We start from the raw sequence: 24,007 nt of genomic DNA, 5'->3' as shown, positions 1-24,007 counted from the left end.
TTTCTCACTTTTACCCTTCCATTTCTCTCCCCCATCCCAGCGGGAGAGGGAGGGGGAGCGAGCGGCTGTATGGTGCTTAGTTGCTGGCTGGGGTTAAACCACAACACTTGGGCTGGGGAAGTGAAACTTTCTCAGCTCAAACTGTCTCATGAAGTGTACCTTGTGGTGTTTCACTCACCTTTGCAAGGCATATCCATGTATCTATCTTCAAAGATAACTGGGAGTGTGTTCCAGTCCCCATCTATGTCAAGGCATTCTGCTGGAAGCGGGGGCATGCTGGTGAAGTACTCCGAATTACGAATTTCTGTAGAAATCTGTCCGTGACTTTGGATACTGGCAGCAAAGTACAAAAGAAATTGAGTGTTTGAGTAGTTACTGTCCTGCTTCTCCATCACTCCTGCAAGCCCGGCAGCAAAGCTGGATGTGTAGGCAGAGGACGGAGGCAATATGCTTGAAAGGAGAGGAGGCAGTACTGCATGATGAGAGGGTACCCAGCACTCCTAGGAGGTTTCCCATGAGTTGATTTCTATCTGCAGTTAGAGATACCTACAACTTGCACACTCCCTCACTGCAAAACCTCTTCCTTTTTGAAATTGTTCCAGCTGCTGCTGCCAGGCTCCTGTTAGCTACCATAACTCATTGCTGTCCTCCCAGGTCACTGCAGCTGGCTGAGACTGGATCCTCAGCTGGCTTTCCGGTCAGGAAAAGAGGTCTGTCACTGTGGCTGCAGCAAGGGTTTCAAAACCCAGATGCAGGAAGCAGTAATCAAAAATTTGGTTGAGCAGTACAGGAAGGAACAAGGCCAAGAAGGATGCATGGCAGGCCCTCTATCTCACTTATACCAGTCCTCAGAGCACTGTGATCTCTCACATACATATGCATTTGGGAGAACTAAAACACATCATTTAAGCCACTGCCTGTTGGCAGAACTATAACTGTCTGTTTCCATCTTTTGGGCCATGTAAAATGCTACCTGGCTTTCATCAGTGACTGTGACGTTAAACTGGCACATGAATGTGGGTTCAGCTATAATAAATACAATAATTCTTAGTTCTGTTTAGTTAGAGCTTTCCTATGTAAGCATCTTCCTCAAAAAACAGGGAAAATATCAAATACAAAGTTTATTTACTTATGCTGACTCTGATGAATTACTCCGTTTATCCTAAGGAATAAAGAGGAAGGCAACCAGCTTTGGTGCCTTTTGAAGCTTTTTTGATGGTCAGCTGAAAGCAATTCTGCACAGATCCCATAGGACAACACAACAGCAATATTTCAGATTATCATTGGCAAAAGGCAGGTAATCATCATGTGGCAGTTAACTGGAAAAAACACACTTTACACATTATGAAGCAAAACTCAAACAGCAGGTTTGTAATTCATGCCAGCATGGAAGATTCCTATGTCCAGACACAAATAACTTGTTCAGACCAGTATAGCAGACTGAATTTCAGAACATAATTGCTGCTGTCTATCACTTGCTCTTACCTGTAGGCCAGTTATTTTTTCCTCAAAGATAAACAAGCCATTGGTTGCTAAAACATGACTCAGACAGGAGTCACAAACAACTAACTGCTTATTCTTGCCTGCAGCAACACCCAGGTGTTTAGAGTTAACTCTTAGCACCATGATAAAGTTCTCACTGACATATTAATTAATAGCATCAGCATTTTACTAAAGACCACATGTAAAAATAATAAACTAAACTTGCTTCAGGACCAATCTCCAGCACAAAAAATGAATCATTGATATTGGAAGGTGTGAGAAAAAATATTTTTTCTGTAAAATATCGGGAGGATATGTCACCTGCTGGAGGCTCCCACCTTGTGTGATATTTAACCTATTGAAAACGGTGTGTCCTCTTCTGTCTAAGCAGTCAAATGCTGCCAGGCATGTAGGTGCATGGCCTCACACAGAACTCACAACAACAACACGGAAGGCAAAAAAAAGCTCTTGTCTGGTAAGAAGGAAGAAAAAACTGTTGCTGTTTGAGGTGGTTGTACAGCACCTGGCATGCTGAGAGCTGATCTCACCTGGAGACTCTGTGAACCCAATTAATACTCCCTACTGCTGCCCCCAACATTAATAATACTATAGTACCCAAGAGTCTGTTTTTCCAACTGCATCATCTAGAAAACATCAAAAAGAAAACATGACTCTGCCTTGAGGCCTGTATCAACTGAATTTACTACACAGACCGACTTTTAAAGTTTGCAAACTATTTTACTTTTCTTTACTCAGTCTCCTTGATAATCACTGAGAAAAAAATATGTTTATCTGTAGGAAATGGGCTAGTTCTGTGGCTGCCTGGAGAAATAAAAGTACTTCATGCAATTAGGCTCCCCCCTGTGCAGGGTTATGTTTGCTTGAATGGGGCCACAAGTGTCTGTGCCCTCACCCCAGGATCTTGACCTGGGGTTTTCCATGTACATAGCTCACTTAAAACCTGACATGGGAGGACTAAGTGAGCACAGCTGGGCCTCTGCAGTCATGGTGCTGCTCTAATTTGGCAGAACAAGGTATCTTTGTATAACCTATCCCCTAAGGAAGTCATGGCCCTTTCCATCAACACTGAATCAGCCCTAAACTCCCTAGTGACAGCTCTGAGAAAGTAATTTTCTTCTTTGCACTAGGTCAGAAGCAGATGTCTGTCTCAAGCCTCATCATTGTGACAGGACCTGATGTCATGGCCTTTAAGCCCCTTCTGAAAGTCAGGTTTCCACACTGGTAATGCCATGGTCCCCCCATGGTGACAGACTGTTTCAGTGGACAGATAGTCCAGACATCCCTCATTACCCAAAAATTCAAATCTGAGCATCTTTCTTTGAACTCTGCCTTAAGGGGTCAGGTCCTGAGTATTATCCATGTGCTCCACTTGGGATCATTGCCTAAAACCAAAGGCAGGATTCACCTTGGTGTAATTTTAAAACTGGCTCCTCATACTGCCCAGCTTGGTTCCAAGCAAGGAGTGTCAAGCAGAAGGCAATACTTACCTTGCTAATATTTTATAGCATATTTTTATGAATGCAGACCAGTGCAACGCTTGTTTTCCCAGACTGTTTTGCACTCTTGATTCTCAGTCGATTAATTATCAGCCCTGAGCTCACATCAGTCCCACGGTTCCTCCAACTAATGTGGTGGTATTCCCCATTCCCATCCTCCACTGCTGCATCTAATGAACATCCACAGCTTTGCATTGGCTGTTTAATGCTGCTGTCTGCATTTAGAGATCCTTTCTGCTATGGAAAGTAGGGCTGGATTAAACACCAAAAGAAATCCATGACTGCCTACCCCCAAAAATGTCTGTTAGGAATGGTAAAAAGCAAATTTTTAAATGTTAAGCTTTTGTTGCTTGTCAGCAGTTATTTCCCATTAAAAGTACCAGTACTGGATCTGGTGTAGTGCATTTAGGAAGTTAGTTGAAGAAAAATATATAAAAATATTTCTGCCTGCCCTGAGGCTGGTGGTGTTGGTGGAGATGCACTCTGAAGAGAAATGTACCCAACTACAACTGAGAAGAGAGGTGGAGATCTCCTGTGTCATATCCCTAGAATATAGGAATCTTGAAATTAATAATTTCTGGGGCCTGACCGGAGTCACTTACTTTTGACACTGATTTCAATGGTTTTACAATATGGACCTAGACCAGACCCAGTGACTTCTCTCAAACAAAACTCCTCCATATGCAGCAGAAAAAGACCTCAGTCTTGATTGCAAAATGTTTTAAACTACATTTTCAGATGTTCCAGTGACAGGGGAGGGTTAATGGGTTACTTACAGGCCTTCCTGGAATGTGAGCACAGCACCTTTCTGATGCTCGGTGTAGAAGAAGGCTTCTGAGAATCTCCTCACCTGAGAGAGAAATGCAAAAGATGATAAATCTAAGATCTGCTGAAAGGTGCCAAGTACAATCAGGCTAATATAATAACAGAGCAGTGACTGTCAGGACCAGATCCCTTAGTATGCTCCAGCTGCGTTGCACCGCTCTGGTGACAGAAAAAAAACAAAGAGCTCAATTCTGTTTCACTTTCCCAGTTCAGCACAAAGCAGCTGGTGGTGTTGCATGTTTTGCTGGGAGGTAAGGAGTGTCTTATGACAGTAAATCAAGATTTGCTTACGTGCATCTTCTGACTACTTTTCTAAAATTGTCAAATTTACCATTTTCCCCTGTATCGTTAAAGTGGGGAAGATTTCTTCCTTTCCCACCACGCAAAGTGTATAGCAGCAGTGGAGTGAGTTACTAAATTAGAACAATTCATAATTGATCATCTCTTCTATGGGAACATCCACAGTGACTCCAAAGAGAGTAAAGGAGGTCTTATATATCAGCCCAGAGGAGAATAAGCCCTATCACAGTAGAAACACATCTGCCTATGTCATGAGACTTACAAATGAGAGCTCTTCAAATCTCTTCATGGACATTAGATCTGTTCAATGTTGGATAATCAATTACAAAAGAGCCACAGATCTGAAGTGGCTGGCAGAGCACAGAGTGTGAAATAAGCTATAAAAAATTCAGTGCTGCTATCTGCCCTGGAATAAGCTTTGAGTTTAAATGAATCAAGCATAATATGCAATCAAATGTACTACGCTGCTAAGCTGCAGCCCATACATTACTAATAATATTTGTAAAAGTGACCTCTGTTACAATGTCAGAAAATTGCAGCAAAAAGCGTATGTCATAATGTCTCGGCATGTCCCTAAATCCCAGCTGCGCTTTAACAAACCGCCTTTCTGAAAAAAGGACTATCATCCCTTCAAAAAGACTGTATCTTAATAGTATGACTTTTCATCTGGGGCTTTCAAACTGTTTTCCAAAGCTGGGAAAGTATCATTACACACAGTTTATATGGGGAGGCACTGAAGAATACAAAGGTACGCAATTTGCCAAAGGTCAAGCAGGCAGTCTGCATCAGTCAAGGCTGGAAAAAAACACAGGCTGGGATTCACCTTGCTGGAGTTGGGAGCATAGAAAATTGGGTCCTTTGGCTGAAAGCCACCCAGGTCCTCTCAGAGTCAAGGGAGACCTAGTCAAACTAACCAGGGGAGTCTCAGCATCAGTTACCTCTTCCTGAATTTTATGCTTCTTTTTTGCAAACTCAACCGTGCTCTTGGAGAGAGCAACCAGAGAGTTGTTCTGGTCACTCTGGAGAGTAACCAGACCTCCACTGACTTTGACAGGAGCCAGAGCATAAGCTGAGATGTCAATACCTACACTGTAAATTCCTAAAGCTAAATAAGGTCAGTCCTACCCTTTTCTCTATGTCCCTACTCTAATGAATAGATCAGACTATGAGTTCAGCTCAGGTGGTGTGCTGAACTGATGTCTGGTCAATAACCAAAAACGTCCTAATGGAAGACACAGCACTTGCTGAACTAATCAGATAAGCAGATCTGACAAAGTTAGCTCAAAAGACAAGTGCTTTTGTGCCTTCTTTATTATCAAGTACAAGACACAATTTCCACATGAACAATATTAATATTTTGTTGTGTGCACCTCCCTAGGAAAAAAGCAAGAACTAGCTATACATATATATGTGTGTGTGTGACGTAGTGAAGAGAACAAATCTGTATCCCTCATGGTAGTTTTGTAAAAGAAGTTGAGATAAAAACATCCTTTTTGTTATTTGTCATTGTGATGCTTGTGCTTTTTAAAACAAATGTTTATGATTTACAGATATCTCGCAAGTATAGGCGATATCTACCTTTTCCCACCCACCTCCCGTTCCATGTCTGATTCTGGTGTTCAAAGTGCACTCATTTTACACAGGATCCTGGGTCCCATAAAAGCAACAGCCTTCATTCCAGAAATTGAAATCTGTAATTTCAAATCCTGGGCTTCACCTCGTCTTCACCTCTTGTCCTGCTCACTCTATTTCAAGTAAATACTCATGTGGGCAGAACAGTATTGGAAATATATATCCAGATAAATCATTAATGTCTATCAGGAGGTTACCATTACTGAACCTGCTTTTAACTTCCTAGCGTTACCCTTAGCATGTGATGTTCCTGAGTCAGATAAGCTGTGACTTCTGGATGGAGTGTTGCCACCTCCAGGAACTGGGTCCACAGGGCCAGGAGGTGGGAGCAAAGCCAGGCGAGGTCCTTGCTTATCTGTTCTGCTATCTTCTCTGGATTGCTCAGCAGCTGGAGAAGAGAAAGGACATTTTGAGACCAAGACAGTGACATGAAGGAAAATCAGTTCATATGTTAGATTAAGCTTTTTAGGAACAACTATAACAAAAAAAAAAAAATCCTCTTGATTTATAATTATTATTAAAGCTACTATTTTCAGTTATTTTACCCCAAATAAAGCCGGTGAGACTTTTGCTTTTACTCTTTAAAAGCCACATATTTTAGCACAAAGGGTCTCAGCTACACAATTGGAGAGCAAGAAGTGGGAACAGCCTCAATTTTTGCAGACACTTTACTGCAGATGTAGTAATTGGGAAGAAAAAAAAAAAATCGAAGAAAGCGGGTTCCAAATTATCCACCAGATGGTGCTCGATGCTCTGAAATAACAAACCATGGCCCATCATCTCCTTTCTGATAGCAAAAGAAGCCTTCTCAGCCATGTCACACTCAGATACCAGATGGGCGATTGGGCGGGGGGGGGGGGGGAATGAACAACAAACCCAAAACCAAAACACTGTGTACTCAACACATGGTGCAAACAGACATCCCAGAGTCTGCTGTTGCTTCTCTCCCACACTAGGACATGCTGGGGCCCTCCATGCCCTCCAGCTCGAGGCTGCAATTCTGTGCTAAAGCTCTGCAGCCCAGGAAGTGCATGTCAGCAGCAAAGTCTCTGCATATCAATCTCCCTGGTTTCACAATTTCTTTAACAAGAGACAGACATTGCATTTTACATCCATATTTTGGCACAAAGAGTACAGGACTGAGCCTTCGTCTATTCCTAGCGTCCCTATCTGCTTCCATGAAACTGGTAACACTACCAGAAATACTCCAGAAATTATACCAGAAGAACCACTTATCAGTTCTTGGCCAGGTCTTTTTTTTTTTGGTTAGGATTGCATTCGAGCTGAAAGCCTGCTTATTTTTCACATTTTATTATGCAGGTAGTTTCCAGATGGGTGACACTGCAAACTAAGCCATGATTAAAAGCAAATTGTCTGTGTGTGAGAGAGAGAGAAACAGAGAAAATGCATGTGTGGATAACACAGATATTGTGACTGAGTTTACATTTTTTGGGTGCTATTCTGTTTTAAAGATTTGTCCAAAATGGCACAAGCTCCAGTACCCATTCTGGTACTGGAAAAATGAGGGGGTTACTGGAAGACAAAAGATCCTGCCCAAACATTTCTCTCTGCAGAGTCAGGGCACTACGTTATTTACTGCACTCAATTTTATATGCTGTATGTCAATTTTTATTTGTTTTTTATTTAGTCAGTAAGCTGCCTTTTATATCATAAACTGAAAGCACAGTCTTCAAAGAAGATGCATTATTAATGCAAGCCATACTAGGAATAGGTATATGATGGCTATTTTTCTAGTTTATTGATTCTTAACCTTTTGAACACATTAGAGAGGAAGGAAGGAAGGAAGGAAGGAAGGAAGGAAGGAAGGAAGGAAGGAAGGAAGGAAGGAAGGAAGGAAGGAAGGAAGGAAGGAAGGAAGGAAGGAAGGAAGGAAGGAAGGAAGGAAGGAAGGAAGGAAGGAAGGAAGGAAGGAAGGAAGGAAGGAAGGAAAAGACAGTGCCGGCTTCTAATTGTGAGAGTCTTACTGCACTGCCACACATAGGACAAGAGCTTAGCAACACTAGTGATGCAGGTCAAATCCCAGGGATTCAGTTCTTCAGAGCAAAACCCAGCAATTAAAATGATCACCAAATGTGATTCTGGCTGCTCCCTTCACATACCTGCTGCTGGGCTGTTCCCTGTGACTGCACATTTCAAACCCCACTCAGGCTAGTCTGGCTTTAACAATATTGTCACACAAAACAAATCCAGAGGGCTTTTTGAGGAGTTATTTTTGCTTGTTTATTTACAAATCATTCACAGAATTAAAAAAAATATTTCCCTTCCACTTTCTCTTGCATTAAGTATCTGCTGTGTTCTTGGGTTGAATATAAAGTTATGGCAGGTTGAACTCACTTTTTTTCCTTCTTTTGTTTGTATTTAATTTTAAAAATGGACCTGGCTCTGGTAACACAGTGGTAATGGGAGACTAACCCCACAGGCTTCTCTCTGTATGGTTTTTAATAGCATTTTCTTCCTTTATAAATGACTGTTTTTCATACATTCTGCTGAAAAGAAATGGTTTCAGTTCACATACTCCTAGAGGCAAAATACTGGGAGAGCGTTGCCAATACTAATCTGTACACCATACAGAGGTACATACAACTTCAGCACTTACACTGCAGTGATGGTCAATGATATGTCTATGTCCCATCAATATTGTACAAGATCTCAACATTTATGTGTTGAGAATCTCTGCAAATTCACTGTCTTTATCATCAAATTATGCATAGATGGATAGAAAGCTATCATCCCAGGATGCAAAGGCAAAATGCTTTCACAGCATACAGGAAAACCAAAGTTTTTATAACATCCCAGAGAAGCAGCTGTTCTAGCTGTTGTGTTCACCTATCACCCAGCAGCTTTCAAACAACAGCCAAAGCAGTCTTGCTTTATTAATATTGTCATGCAAAACAAGTCAATAAACTTTTTGGGAGAACAAGAATTGGACAGGAATTAGAAAATACAGAGAAATTAATGTTGGCATTTTCTGATGTATGCCAAGCCAATGTAGACTTTCCCAGACTCATAGAAAATAAGTCCAAAGGAGACTGTAGATTGTGTTGTCTGACCTCCTATACCCTTACAGCTTCTAAACCTAGTAAAGCTGAGCCAAATAACTTATGTTTCTCTAAATCAAATTTATATGAAATCAGATTTCTTGCAAAGTATCCAAGTCATGAATTAAAATTAAGAAACTTGCCATTTCGAACATTTTTTGCCCATGGCTGACAAACATTAGCCCACCATTCCTAACTGGAGTGTGAATATACTTCCAGTTTGGTTTGGCTTCAGCTTCCCTCCATTAACTGTTATTTTGTCATTCTTCCCTGTGCTGTCCCTCCTGCTATTAAACTGAGGAAATCAAATCTATTAAATCTCTGATTATAAAGCATTTTCCCCAGTGATCAGCTGATGCTTGCATTTCTTCCTGGCACCCTTGATCATTTGTCTGTGTCTCACTTGAAATAAGCATGGCAGAAGCAAGTTCAAGAGAGTAGTTCAGTCACTTCTGTGCCAAAATCACTTTTTTTCATCCCATGAGCCTCCCTACACATTTAAGCATTTTTATTTGAAAAGATATGGTTGTACAACCTGCCAAAGTATCTTTTCTCCTGTCAGCATAAAAGCTGTAATTGCAACCTACCCCCAAGTAATTTTTTCTGCATACTCTGATACTCAGGGTAGGCTCACTGAAGGATGTTAAAGCAATCCAGCTGGTGATGTTTTAAAAGTGACAGAAATGTCTTGTAAGCGACTAATCAAAATTATGTGAAATTGTTGGTGGAAGAGAAACATTCAACAAACTTTCTGATGGCAGAAATTCCCTTTCCTTCCACTCTGATACATGGCTGGGCTGTCTCAGTGCACTTGAAAAATGGACTTGAAAAACTTATGGGCAGGTTCCGTTGAAGAAAATACCTGCAGCTCCGTACAAAGCTGAGATAACATCTCTTCCACAGATAGCTCCTCTAGGGAAAAAACACAAAGAAAGAGATCAGGTTTGAGAACAGTAGATGTCAAATGTTAATGCTGTGCTGTTTATTCATGTGAGAAATAGGTCATTTGATATTATTTCCCAACAGACAAGTTTCTGTTTGCATGTCAGCACTCCACGACCCGCTTTGTATGGATGCAGCAGGTACAACTTCTGCTCGTGTAACCTTGACCACTAAACCTGTAGAAGACCTGGAATGTTGTTGTCAGGACAAAGACAATAGAATTTGGCTTTTAATTGTCTACCTTCTCTTTTACTAGAAGTTTGCTTATTAGCCTTTGGTTTTTCTGGCCAGCTTCAGAACTGTATGCAAAGTCTCACCATTGCGAAGTCTGAGCAAACGATGTGCAAGAAATGGTTCTCCCTATTGTGCTACACACGAGTAAGCAATACCAGATGTCTGACTAGTAAAAGATTGGGCATTTCCGTACTGCCTTGTGGAGTGTGAAGCATCTCTCCACTCCTACAGCAAGCAGCAGTGCTTTAATGTGGTCCTGAGAGAACCTAGCACATGGACACTCCACTTTAAATGCACCACAGACTATAAGGCAAAGGAGGACATAAATCAACTCTCCAACTTTGGCAGCTTGATTTTGCAATGTGGAACTTTCTAATAGTATCCGTAAAGAAACAAAGCAGAAAAAACAACAGGCCAATCTCCTCCCCAGTCCCCAAATGTCCTTAAATAGTACTAAGGAATGGGAAAGGACAGATTGAGATGGGTAGCGCCTTGAAAAGACACATCCTCAGCTGGTAAAATTTGGGAAACACTTATTCCCACTTTTAGTGTCTAAACTAGGCTATTATTTTTTTAATATACTACTCAGGGAGTTAGAAAAAAAGAATTAAGAAAGTCTGCAGAGATTTATAGTCTTGGATTTATCTTAACTATCTTTAGAAACCTGTGACAGGATTAATCTGACCAATATAGATGTTTACAACTGAATGAGTCATTTACATTCTCTCCCTGATCAGTGGAGAAAAATGAGCAAGTACAAGGTGCAGTTCGTACCATCCCAAGGTAGGAAGCAGTACTTGTCCATTAACATATTTTATTGTCCTAAATGGGTCTGTTTCTTCCCAATGATTGTAAGGAGACAGATATAAAAATTTGCTTCATATTCATCATACTGGGTGAATCTTACACCCATGATTTTGCTGAGTTTTGCAACAGGCGTTAGAAAATTAGCCTTAAAATCAAATCTTCAGTAGCTTTTCAGACTGTGAATAAAATGATGCAAATAGCACTCTGCTCAAGAGGCTAAAAAGGGTATTTGCATTTAGCAAATTTGCATGCGTTACAACAAGTACATTTGCAAATTAAGTGCCTGCTTCAGTACCAGTAGTCATTTGAAAACCAAGCTAATTGTATTTAGAAAGCCAATATGTGCTCTGGGGTAGTTCTCGGGTTGTGGTCAACCAACCATACATAACTGCTATCTCCCAACCTATAAGCCTGTCCAGGTGAGACACAAATCATCTATTATATCTGCCTGATAACTGAGATGCCTGAAGCATGAGTTTTGTTGCATGTTGGATTCTGTTTGAGAGCTCATAAGTTGCAAATAAAAATGCTGTAATATTTTTTTGTCTCATAGCTGGATTGAATAAGACAGTATGTGCTCTTCCCACCCTGTGAGGTTTAGGCTATCTTGAAGGGAAATATATGTTGAGGAACAAGACATGAAGTGTAAAATAGGAGCCATCAAGCCCATAAGTCTGTAAAGCATAATGTATTATGTTTGGTAGTTCTTTTATACAAGCACTATACAGTGAAACTGGAAAATATTCTTTTCTCCCTTTTGAAATCTGCTGGCCAATGTAATTGACTCTACTAATATAATTACCTCTGCAACATAACAAACTGATAATTTCAAAACCTGTGTACAGAAATACAAAGACACAAAACCACAGATGTGACATCATGAGCCACATTCCTTGAATTCAAAGAAACAGGTGGGAGAGCAGGAATTAGTCAGGGATGTGCTTCATTTTCACAGGAGCTCATACTGTCATTACAAACATGACTAAACAGAAATTACAGAGCTCCATCCTGCAAATCCAGCCAGCCAGCACTTGCACATTGGACCTAACAGGCCTGACCAGCCAAAAAAACCTTCTGCCAAAACCAGAAAATCTATTAAACAATTGAATTAGGAAGAAAAGCAGAATCATTTCAAAGAGCAAGTTGTAATTATGTAATTGGCAGGGAAGAAATACACTGCAAATTGTAAATGAGGGAGTATGTTTCAAAAACACTCATATCACCTTTCAGATTTTTCTTTTCAGTTTTAAAAAAATGTTTGCTCAAGAGGGAAAAGTATGCTAGAGTCTTCCCCAGATTACATGGCAATTCAGAACTGGAAGTTCAAGCCTTCGAAAAGCAACTGAGTCCAAAAATCACTGAAAGGCAAGTATTTTGAGAAATTTATCAAAACATGTTACCCCTCTACATATCAGGCCACATCCTATAAAAGGATTTGCATAAGCTGAGAAGGCAGTCATCTTTAACAGTGTGCCAAAATAAACACTAATCAGAAAATAGAGACAAAAATCCTCTAAAATCTCTGAACAGCTCAAGAATTTTGGTACTAAATGTGTCTAGAAAATGCAGCACTGTAAAATATTCAGTTGATTTTAAATGTCTGTTCACTTACCCAACTTCAGCTGTGGTAAATCAGGAATCTCCTTCATTATGAGGGTGTAGTACATATGAAGTCCTCTTTGAGCATTCAAGAGCAGAAGACAGAGGTCCTTATGCCATTTGTATGCATGTTGCATGCAGTTTTCAGATGGGACATAAAAGCTGCCCTGTGTAACAAAAGTATCAAGAAAATAAAACACAGAGATTAAAATTCATGGTCTCCATTTGTCCCAGAGGTTTCCACAAAAATCCAGTTGTGGGCAGCCTTTCATTTCTAATCAAGCAGTTGGCACCAAAGAGAGATTTTAACCATCCCTACCTCCTAGCCACCTAGCTAACCAGACGTGTAATCATAATAGTATCTTGTTCTACACGTACATTTTGCCCAAAACTATTAGGTCCCATCAATGCTGTTACATGTACAAAGACCCTCAGTCCAAACAGTCCAAAAGAGAAGTCCATCTCTGTCCTTCACACATGTCCCACAACGTAGATAGTGCTGTGCAAAACACACCCTCTCTGACATAGGAAGAGAGGTGAAAAGGACCGTAAAGGTGGATACATTCACTTCCCTTTTTCCTCATATCCTCTTATCCCCTTCTGCAAAGGTTGTAGCTTGATAGTATCACGGTACGCTTTGCTATGCGTATTAGTGAGAAAAATGCAGGCGGCATTGCTGTCCTATCAACAAATATGAGCCACTCCGTACTCCAGGATCAATGTCTGGATTAGTATATCTCTTGTGGGAGGAGATGTAATTGGACATATCACAGCATGTTTAATACAAAAATTGCCCAAACAACACATTTACACTTAGATAATAAGCTGAGTTTGCATTAGGGCGCCGTAAATCAAAAGTTTTCACCTTGTCAAAAAACACTGCTTGTATAAATTACTCGCATTTGAAGTTTGCCCTGCTCAGATTTAAAATAAAACTATTTATTAAACTGGGGTTTTGTGCCCAGGATTTCTTGGAGAGTTGCAAGGAGCAGTATAACAACTATCAGTAACAGCTCATATTTTGGAGGTCTCTATGCATTTTACAATTTTTATCCTACGATCAAGTAGAAAGGTGTGCGAGCACTTCCACTCAATTTTTATATCTGGTTGTTGTTCCCCCAAACAGGAGTAAGTTATCTGTATCGCAGGAGAAGAAAGGGTTATGAAAACAGAGAGGTGAGAAAGCCACGTAGGTGCTCTGTCCTTGAACTCTATGAAACATCAGGTAAATTGAGAATACATCTAGATCTGCTTTTTACAGCATATGGGATGCACAAAGGCACCAGGATAGAACTCTCACTGTTGCACGGGTATGGAGAAACATGAACAATTTGCAACTTAGTCCACTGCTTACCACTGATGGGGTAAGAATACAATTCCTACACCCCAGTTAGGTACTGATTGCCTTTTCAAACTATGACAGTCCCAATAGCTATGCATCTCCAGGAGCAGCAGTGAAGACTCACCAACCACACACCAGTGCATCTCTCGTGTTTTTCTCCCTTTGACTTCCCTAAACCCTGTATTTCATGCTTCTTAGCTTGAGCTGGGATGTTTCCCTCAGCTTTCTCATGCAAATCTTCAAGATGTTAACTAGCATTCTGTGGTAGACACAAAGGGGACTGCTCATCTTGACCCACAAAGAAAGGGCTGATGATAATTGATGGAGTTGGTTGTTCCTGGAAGGTTTCAAAACCTCCAGCTTCAGCGTGAATCTATTTTACTCCCACAATGGAGTAAAAAAATAGGAAAAAAAGAAAAGCATAAAGAAATGCTGCTGGAAATAATATTAAATTGGATGTGGATTGATACACAATGTCATGAAAAAAAAATGTCCTCTTTTATAATCCACTGCTGATTTTTTTAGGCAAAAATTACTCTGGCATTTAAATGCTACATCGATGAGCAGAAGGAAAAATATGAGATAGTTTTGTAGTTCATATCAATACTATAACATGATATTGTTGTGCAAGACTACACTTTTATAGGTCTATTTTCAGCTTTTCTTGGCATAGATTATTGTTTAAAACTAAAAATAAAATGTAATAGGAAAATGCAGCTGCAGGTGGGCTCAAAACATGTGTGAACTAAAGATGTTGGAAATCTTTATCAATTAGCTCTGTTTTAAATTCTTTAGCCTTTGCCCACTTCTCTTACAGTACTTTTTCAAATTTGACCTCAGCTGAATTAATAAAAATTCTTAGACACCAGATAGTTCATCTTACTGAAGCACAGGGTTTAGGAGAGTATACTTTGCAAAGATTTACACAGTGGCAGAGCTGTGGAAAGAACCATTATAAAAAAAAAATAAAACCAGTTCACTGATCATTGTATGTTGGCAGCATAACTTGGTCATTATTGTAATCATTTAGAATAATTTAGGCTGGAAGGGACCTCTGGAGATCATCTAGTCCAACTGCCTGCTTAAAACAGGTCTAATCAAATCAAATTGCTCAGTGTTGTGTTCTGCTGAGTCTTGAACATCTCTGAAGAGGTAGAATCCACCACCTCTCTGGGAAATGTGTTCCAGTGTTTTACCACTTTCACATTAATTTTTTTTTCCTTGTATCAAGTCAGAATTTCCCAGGTTTCAACTTGTGTGCGTTCCTTCTCCTCCTATTACCACGCACTGTCAAGAAGAATATGGCTTCATCTTCTCTTTGTTCTTTAATCAGGTAGTTGTAAATGGCAGTAACATTCCCCCTGAATCTTCTCTTCTCTGGACTGAACAAGACCAGTTTTCTTGGCCTCTCCTTGTATATCATGTGCTCTAGCTCCTGAATATGTTGACACCTTTTGCTGGACTGGCTCCAGTAAGTCCGTGCATTTCCTCTGCTGGGGAGCACAGAACTGGACACGGTACTCCAGATGTGTCTCACCAGTGCTGAGGAGAGGGGAAGGATCGCCTCCCTCAAACTGCTGGCAATGCTCTCAGGGATGCTGCCAGGACTTCTCTTTTTTTGGCAGCACTGTTACGTATACCAGAGAGACTGAAACGTATCTGCTTTTGTTGAGGAGGACCTCAATTTTACTTTCTCTTTTGTAGACACAGGAATGAGAAGAATTTACCTGCTTTGTTTCCTGTTTTAATCATTTCTGTCAATTAGCCCTACAGATTTACTTAGGATTTCAGGAAATAAATTAGATTAGTATGAATCCAAAAATCAAAAAAAAGGTCAGATATTTCTGAAGAGCCTTTAACATTAAGTTCCAAACCAATTAGTTTCAGAGACACTGCCATCCAAAAGCAACAGAAACCTGGAGTCATTGCTCTACTAATCTGTCACCTGAAGATTTTAAATGTCAACCTAAATTTGTTTATTTACTTTAAAGACAACTCTAGGATTGATGTCACTGTGTTGGGTTTTTTTGTTTTTTTTTTTTTTTTTTATGCATGAAAAGCAAGAGTGTATATATGGGGGACTAGGTTGTTTCTTTACCAACAGAGACAAGTTGCCTCCTGATTAATCCTCGAAGAGCTCTAGAGTCCTCTGGAATCAAGAGAAAGAGCAGAGCCTTTGCAACCATTTTAGCCATCCTCTATACAATTCAGTCTGGATCCTCATTTTGGAAAAGGAGATGCTTTAGGATGGAAGAAGTACGGCTAGCAAATGGTGCAGTCCTCCAAAGCAATGTTGGTTTTCTGCATAAGCAGGATCATGCTGAGTCCACAGAAGCTGTTCCTTCTGCTCCCCCCTTAAAGGAGTGCCATCTTCTAATATTAAGCACTAAGTGAATAAAGACTAACTCGGTGTATTTCTCACAGAAAAAGGTTCCAGTTTTATACCTTACACTTCAAAAAAAAACATATAAGGAGAAAGATTGTCAAGTATCTTCATTAAAAGCAGACAATAAGAAAGTTCTGGGCTCTGAGAGAAGGACTCACACATGCAAACTTAGATACCTATTTCTGAGCTACCACCTCTGTTGAGAGATGGAGAACTGATAAAGAAAAACACATGGCTGGTGAATGATTGTTTTCATCATAAAGCTGACATCTAAAACCAAGGAACTGAACTGTGGCCACTTCTTCCCATTAATTATGAAGGAAGCACAGGACAACTGACCACATGTTCTGCACTGTAGACACATAGAATCAGGAGCACTGAGTACAACCACAACAGACAAGTCAAATTTCCTCTAGCATTGCTGTCCATTGAAATGTAAACTTTCTTCAAATTACTGTAAGATATGGATATGCCTGTGTTCATAGAGGGCTGAAAAGATTGCTCCCCGATCTCCTTCCTCTTCCTGTCCCAGCTCTCTGGGAGGAATATTTGTGCCAAAGAAAGGTGCTGCGCTTTGAGAATACCATTGCATGGGAAGAACAGTACTGCACAGTTGCAATTCAAGTCAATGCCAAACAGGCACAGTCCAGACCGATCTGCGCATGGCTAAGACACCATATCATTAAGCTGAAACATTTTGATGAAATTTTATTAAATGGCAACTGACTCTGAAACCCTGTTGTTTAATGGGAACATCCATCCTAATTTGAAAAATCATCTTGTCAAGGTGGAAAGTGAGCGTGATAGAAAAGATGCCCAGCTCCAAATCTCTGGTCCTTCAGTGACTTAAAGACATTACTGCTCTCACAGGACTGTTTCTTCTGAAAGCGGTCACACACACACAAGATGCAGAGCAGGACATAATAGTGATTATTAAACCCACCTCAGGGACAGTTTAAGCTAATGTGAACTAAGGTCTGTGCATCCTTGTCTCCAGGCACCCCAGCAGGGCAGGCATCTGTCAGATGATGCCATTACAAACTGCTGCAGCTAAATCAGCTTATCTGTCACTATTCAGTGAGCCGAGAGATGTTGAGAAATGTCAAGAAATATCTTCCTTTGGAATGGACTGAAGATTGCAAACCTCCCACATTCACTATTTTAATTGTGTCTTGTTCTGTGCATATATTTAGGTAGTCCCCTATTTCCTAGGTTATAGCCTGAAACAGGGATTCAGACTACAATACTAACAAATCAAATTCAGTAACAAACATGGTACATGCTGTTCTAAGGAAAAACACTGCTGTAAAACTATCAGTCAGGAAAAACAGTGGCTATGACCCATTAAACAGCTACAAAGTGCTCAGCTCTCTACGTTTCTTGAATCAGGAGGACAGATATTGGTTTACTTCTGGTTAAGACAAAACTCTTATTAAAAAAAAGTTCGTACTGAAGCTCACAATCCAGCTTGCACAAAGCATGATGGGTGCCCTGGGCTTGTAATATCCATTGTAAAAATACATGTTAGTTTCCTTTGTAAAGATTCTCATGACCTTCTGAGTTAATTCCTTTGGTCTACTGTTCTTTTAATTTCATTAGTTTGTAGGTAGACACATTTTTTCTATGCTACTTGTAAAATGCTTCTGCACTGATTTAGCTTTCCAAGACTCCCTCTGTTGGTAACAATAGACTGTATCTCTGGCTTTTGCCCTTTTCTACTTCTGAAAATTTTGGGAGCAAATAAATGCCTGACATACCTTCACTTCAAGACTTACCACCTAAAGGTACTCTGATAGCAAAGATGGATGACAACACAGGAGCTAGTAGTACTGACACCAGAGAAAAGTATGACTTCCATTGTGCCAACATCATCAGAGGCAAAATAGATCAAGAAAGCCAAGACATGATGGAAAAAGAGGCAGTCAGGAAAACAATGTAAACAACTGCAAATAATGCTGATAACTGCAGGCTCAAAACAATTTTTTTTTCCTGTGATATTTGAAAGAACATAAGCTGTATTAATTCCAGATGAAAAAAAAAAATAAGTTGACCCATCAGCTGCCAAATTAGATTATTTTCTAGTATCTATCTGATGAAGTCAGCAATGTGGTTCTTCTCTACGTTGAGCAAGTTACCAGTAGAGAGGTAGGCATATCACCAAAACCTACAACTAGCTACCTCAAGAGAAGGAAAAGTTTTACCAACTTTGGAGACTGAACTAGTCCTGTGAGTGCTAGATTTGAAAAGCTGGAGACAGCGATGTCAATAAGGTTGTACTTTGTCTAATCTCCTATAGAAAATGTTCTTTTGCTGTGGTCCCTACACTAGAAGGAAGGCATCAAACTGAATGTATTATACTGAAAGTAGAATCATAGTATCATAGAATCATAGAATCATTTAGGTTGGAAAAGACCCTTAAAATCATCGAGTCCTACCATAAACCTAACACTGCCAAGTCCACCACTAAACCATGTCCTTAAGTGCCATGTGTATATGTCTTTTAAATACCTCCAGGGATGGAGACTCAACCACTTCCCTGGGCAGCCTGTTCCAGTGCTTGACAACACTTTCAGTGAAGAGATTTTTCCTAATATCCAATCTAAAGCTCCCCTGGCTCAACTTGAGGCCATTTCCTCATCCTATCACTTGCAGCTTGGGAGAAGAGATCGACACCCACCTCTCTACAACCTCCTTTCAGGGAGTTGTAGAGAGCAATCAGGTCTCCCCTCAGCCTCCTCTTCTCCAGACTAAACAACCCCAGCTCCCTCAGCCGCTCCTCATAAGACTTGTGCTTTCGACCTTCACCAGCTTCGTTGCCCTTCTCTGGCCACGCTCCAGCACCTCGATGTCCTTCTTGTGGTGAGGGGCCCAAAACTGAACACAGTATTTGGAGGTGTGGCCTCACCAGTGCCAAGTACAGGGGCACTATCACCTCCCTGGTCCTGCTGGCCACACTATTCCTGATACAAGCCAGGATGCCATTGGCCCTCTTGGCCACCTGAGCACACTGCCGGCTCATGTTCAGGTGGCTGTCGACCAACATTGCAGGTCCTTTTCCACTGGGCAGCTCTCCAGCCACTCCTCCCCCAGCCTGTAGCGTTTCATGGGGTTGTTGTGACCCAAGTGCAGGACCCGGCACTTAGACTTGTTGAACCTCATACAGTTGGCCCTGGCCCAACGATCCAGCCCGTCCAGGTCCCTCTGTAGGGCCTTCCTACCCTCCAGCAGATCGACACTCCCAACCCAACTTGGTGTCATCTGCAAACTTACTGAAGGTGCACTCAATCCCCTCAGCCAGATCATTGATAAAGATTTTAAACAGAACTGACCCCAGTACTGAGCCCTGGGGAACACCACTGGTGACTGAAGATTAGCAAATGTGATGCCCATCTACAAGAAAGGCTAGAAAGAGGATCCAGAAAACTACAGGCCTGGCAGCCTGACCTCAGTGCCGGGGAAGGTTATGGAACAGATCATGCTGAGTGCCATCACGTGGCACGTACAGGACAAATAGGTGATGAGGATTTGCCATCCAGCCAACTGGATTTGACTCCATTCACCACAACTCTTTGGGCCCAGCCATCCAGCTAGTTTTTTACCCAGGAATGACTATGCCCATCCAAGCCATGAGCAGCCGGTTTCTCCAGGTGAGAATGCTGTGGGAAACAGTGTCAAAGGCTTTACTAAAGTCCAGGTAGACAACATCCACAGCCTTTCCCTCATCCGCTAATTAGGTCACCTTGTCATAGAAGGAGATCAGGTGAGTCAAGCAGGACCTGCCTTTCATAAACCCATGCTGACTGGGCCTCATCACCTATTTGTCCTGTACGTGCCACGTGATGGCACTCAGCATGATCTGTTCCATAACCTTCCCCGGCACTGAGGTCAGGCTGCCAGGCCTGTAGTTTTCTGGATCCTCTTTCCAGCCTTTCTTGTAGATGGGCATCACATTTGCTAATCTTCAGTCAACTGGGACTTCCCTGGTTAGCCAGGACTGCTGATAAATGATTGAAAGTGGCTTGGTGAGCACCTCTGCCAGCTCCCTCAGTACCCTTGGATGGTTACCATCTGGCCCCATAGAGCTGTCTATGTCCAAGTGGTGTAGCAGGTCACTAACCATTTCTGCTTGGATTATGGGGGTTTCATTCTGCTTCCTCTCCCTGTCTTCTAGCTCAGAGGGCTGGGTCCCCCGAGAACAACTGGTCTGACTATTAAAGACTGACTCAAAGAAGGCATTACATACCTCAGCCTTTGCTTCATCCTTTGTCACTGTGCTTCTCGCCACATCCAATAGAGGATGGAGATTCTCCTTAGCTCTCCTTTTGTTGTGAATGTATTTGTAGAAACATTTTTCATTGTCTTTTATGGCAATAGCCAGATTAAGTTCCAGCTGGGCTTTGGCCTTTCTAATTTTCTTCCTGCATAACCTCACGACATCTTTGTACTCCTCCTGAGTTGCCTGCCCCTTCTTCCAAAGGTCATAAAGTGTCTTTTTTTTCCTAAGTTCCATCCGAAGCTCTAAGTTCAGCCAGGCCGGTCTTCTTCCCCACTGGCTTATCTTTCGGAACATAGGGATGGCCTGCTCCTGCACCTTTAAAATTTCCCTCTTGAGAGTATCCAGCCTTCCTGTTCTCCTTTGCCCTTCAGGACTGCCTCCCAAGGGACTCTCTCAACCAGGCCGCTAAACAGGCCAAAGTCTGCCCTCTGGAAGTCCAAGGTAGCAGTCCTGTTAACCCTTCTCTTTACTTCTACAAAAATCGAAAACTATTATTTCATGATCGCTCTGCCCAAGAAGGCCCCCAACTGTCACATCACCCACCAGTCCTTCTCTGTTCTCAAACAACAGGTCCATCGGGGCACCTTCCCTCGTTTGCTCCCTCACCAGCTGTGTCAGGAAGTTATCTATCTATCATCTTCCACGCACTCCAGGAACCTCTTAGACTGTTTCCTCTCTGCTGTGTTGTATTTCCAGAAGACATCTGGTAAGTTGGAAGTCCCCCATGAGAACAAGGGCTAGCAATTGTGAGACTTCTACCAGCTGCTTATAGAATATTTCATCTGCCTCTTCATTCTGGTTGCGTGGTCTTGTAACAGATCCCCATCACGATATCTGCCTTGTTGGCTTTTCCCCTGATTCTTACCCATAAACACTTGACCCTTTCATCACCATGGTCAAGCTCTAGACAGTCAAAACACTCCCTAACATACAGGGCTACTCTGCTGCCTCTCCTTCCTTTCCTATCCCTTCTGAAGAGTTTATAGCCATCCATTGCAGCACTCCAGTTGTGAGAGTCATCCCACCATGTTTCTGTGATTGCAACTATATCATAGTTTTCCTGCTGCACAATGGCTTCCAGCTCCTCCTGTTTGTTGCCCATGCTGCGTGCATTGGTGTAGATGCACTTCAGTTGGGCTATTGAACTCACCACCTTTTTTGGGGAGAGGCCCTAATTCCTATGTGACTGTTCTCAGGTGCTTCCGTGGTTTCTAACGCATCGACAACCCTTGCGTCTTTGCTGCTGCATGGATCTCCATCCCCACTGAGATGGCTAAGGTGCTGCACACATTAATACAGGGACATTTCAAACGTGCTCCAGTGTACTCAGCACATCGTGAAACAGACTGAAGGACCTCGCTGACACATCATCTCTCAAATATTGGGGTGCTGCTCCCAGGCTTATCTGTAGTGAGCCTGGTTTTATCCCTTTCTCCCTTCAAATCTGGTTTAAAACTCTTTCGACGAGCCCTGCTAACTCCTGTGCAAAGATCCTTTTCCCCTTTGAGACAGGTGTACGCCCTCTGTCACCAGGAGGCCTGGTGTCATGTAAACCGACCCGTGATCACAAAACCCAAAATTCTGCTGGTAACATCAGTCATGGAGCCAGGTGTTGATCTGCTGGGTCTTCTTGTTTCTTCCTTCATCATTCCCTGCAAGTGAAAGGATAGAGGAGAACACTACCTGTGCTCCTGATCCCTTAATCAGTCACCCCAAGGCCCTGAAGTCTCTCTTCATTGCCCTTGGTCTTCTAGTTACAACTTCATCACTGCCTACATGAAAAAGCAACAGTGGATAATAATCCAAGGGCCATACCAGGGTGGGATGTTTTCTCATCACATCTTTAACCCAGGCCCCAGGGAGGCAGCAGACTTCCCTAAGAAGTGGGTCCAGTCAGCATATTGGGTCTTCTGTTCCCCTCAGAATAGTCTCCTATGACAATGCCCCATCTTTTTTTCTTTATGGAAGTGGTTTTGATGCAGGGCATAGGTCGACTTAACCTTGGCAACACCTCCAACCTAGATGACCATTGTCCTCGTTATTGTTTGGTTCCACTTGCAGAGCCTCCTACCTATTATGCAAGGGCACCTGGGAAGGTGGGGGAGTCATGGAGGAGACACGCCTGCTGTGCTGGGCAGGAACTTGTCGCCATTGCTCCCTATCCCTTAAGTTGCCTTGGTCTGCCAAGTGGGGAGAGGATAGGGAATCTCCATATCATGGGTCCTGTCTGCCTGACAAGTCTGTCCCAGGGATGGTAGGGTGTGGTTGCAGTAGTCTCTCTCTCTCTCACGCTCTCCCTGGTACTCTTCAACCTACTCACCTCCTCCTGGAGCTCTGCCACTAAGCAGAGGAGATCCTCTACCTGGGCGCACCTCCCACAGGGGTGCTCACTGCTGCTGTCCGGTACTGGCATAAGAGCAGGGCACAGCCTGCAGCCTGGCACCTGGGTGGCAGCGTGTTCCCACCGGAGCTCTGTCTGGGAAGCTGCGTCAGTCATGGTGGGTGCAGAGTTTAGAGAGAACATGGCCTTCTGTTGGGTAGATACCATTGCTCCCTGGTCAAGCTGGCAGAGTTACGGTGCCCTTCCTGCGTGCCCTTCTGCGCAAACTGGAGCTGCCTGCCTTGGCGACAGGTCTCATCAGCTGCTGTTCTGTGAACTGCGGGCTCCTGGTGGGTCTTTCAGCTCCCCTGAGGTTTCCCCCATTCAGGAAACCCCGCTGTGTACCGCACCAGAGTGCTCCACTGCCGATCATGCTGGCACCGGAGCTGCTTGCCTCAGCAACTGAGTAAATGTAAAATAATTCCTATTTCCTTGCTTCTCAGTGGCAGAATAGAGAGGCTAATTTTCCTAAGTGTCAGGTGAGCACCTAAGTGTACACATTATATCAAAAAGGATATATCACTCAAGGTATGTTTGCAGGGTGTCATGAAGAATCACGTACATATAACCTTAATTTCTCTGAGTTTACTGAAGAGTGCTTAGCGTTTTGCAAATATAAAGGCTTCAGTTCAATTTGATCATGTTCTGCAAAGCTAGATCCCAACACTGGACCATCACTGTCCCTTGTCCATCTGTCCTCTAAGATGTTCTTCTTCTAGACTTACCCAACCAAGTAAAATAGCCTACAGAATCAACAATCCCAAACAAACAAAACATTCTTGATAATATCCCTGCTGAATACATTTAAATAAATCAGCCTCTTAAATGAACAGGTTTCCTGTGTAATGCTCTTTTCAGTCAACAGATTTCTCCTATAATTAGAGTGTATTACTTTATAAATGTACTTTTCCTTTATAACAAAAGAAAGGAAAATTACTTGAGAAAAGCAAACATTGTAATTAAATAAGGTTCGTGCCAATTCATTATTCAAATACAGAGAACAATTTGCGAATATCCACTTCCAGTGTACTAAATCCATCTAATATCAAAAAGCACCAATTGGATTTTACGCTTTGTAATATACAGTAAGTTGCTTGTATTTGTTTTGTATTAAAGCAATTTCACAAGCTATGTTAACTATGTGCAATGTTCAACAATAGCACTAACAGTTGGTAAATTAGACCCTTCACGTTTAATCTAAATCGAAACAGCATTTCACAATTCAG

The 24,007-nt window shown here is 42.0% G+C and overlaps 1 protein-coding gene across 1 annotated transcript in view; it reads right to left on the bottom strand.

The window, feature by feature from the left end:
• FAM135B (family with sequence similarity 135 member B) overlaps window positions 1-24,007 on the bottom strand; it is a gene marked incomplete at both ends in the record, with an annotated part of 152,691 nt that overhangs the window by 14,874 nt on the left and 113,810 nt on the right. Inside the window, 5 exons of the mRNA XM_082326563.1 lie at window positions 179-333; window positions 3,776-3,849; window positions 5,989-6,144; window positions 9,678-9,727; window positions 12,411-12,564. Coding sequence (XP_082182689.1) covers window positions 179-333; window positions 3,776-3,849; window positions 5,989-6,144; window positions 9,678-9,727; window positions 12,411-12,564 — 589 coding nt within the window. The remainder of the gene's footprint in view (window positions 1-178; window positions 334-3,775; window positions 3,850-5,988; window positions 6,145-9,677; window positions 9,728-12,410; window positions 12,565-24,007) is intronic.

This window comes from Platalea leucorodia, assembly GCF_965183815.1.
Source record: "Platalea leucorodia genome assembly, chromosome: 1".
NCBI lineage: Eukaryota > Metazoa > Chordata > Aves > Pelecaniformes > Threskiornithidae > Platalea > Platalea leucorodia.
Note: the sequence above shows the minus strand (reverse complement) of the source record. Positions and strands in the feature narration are given on the sequence as shown.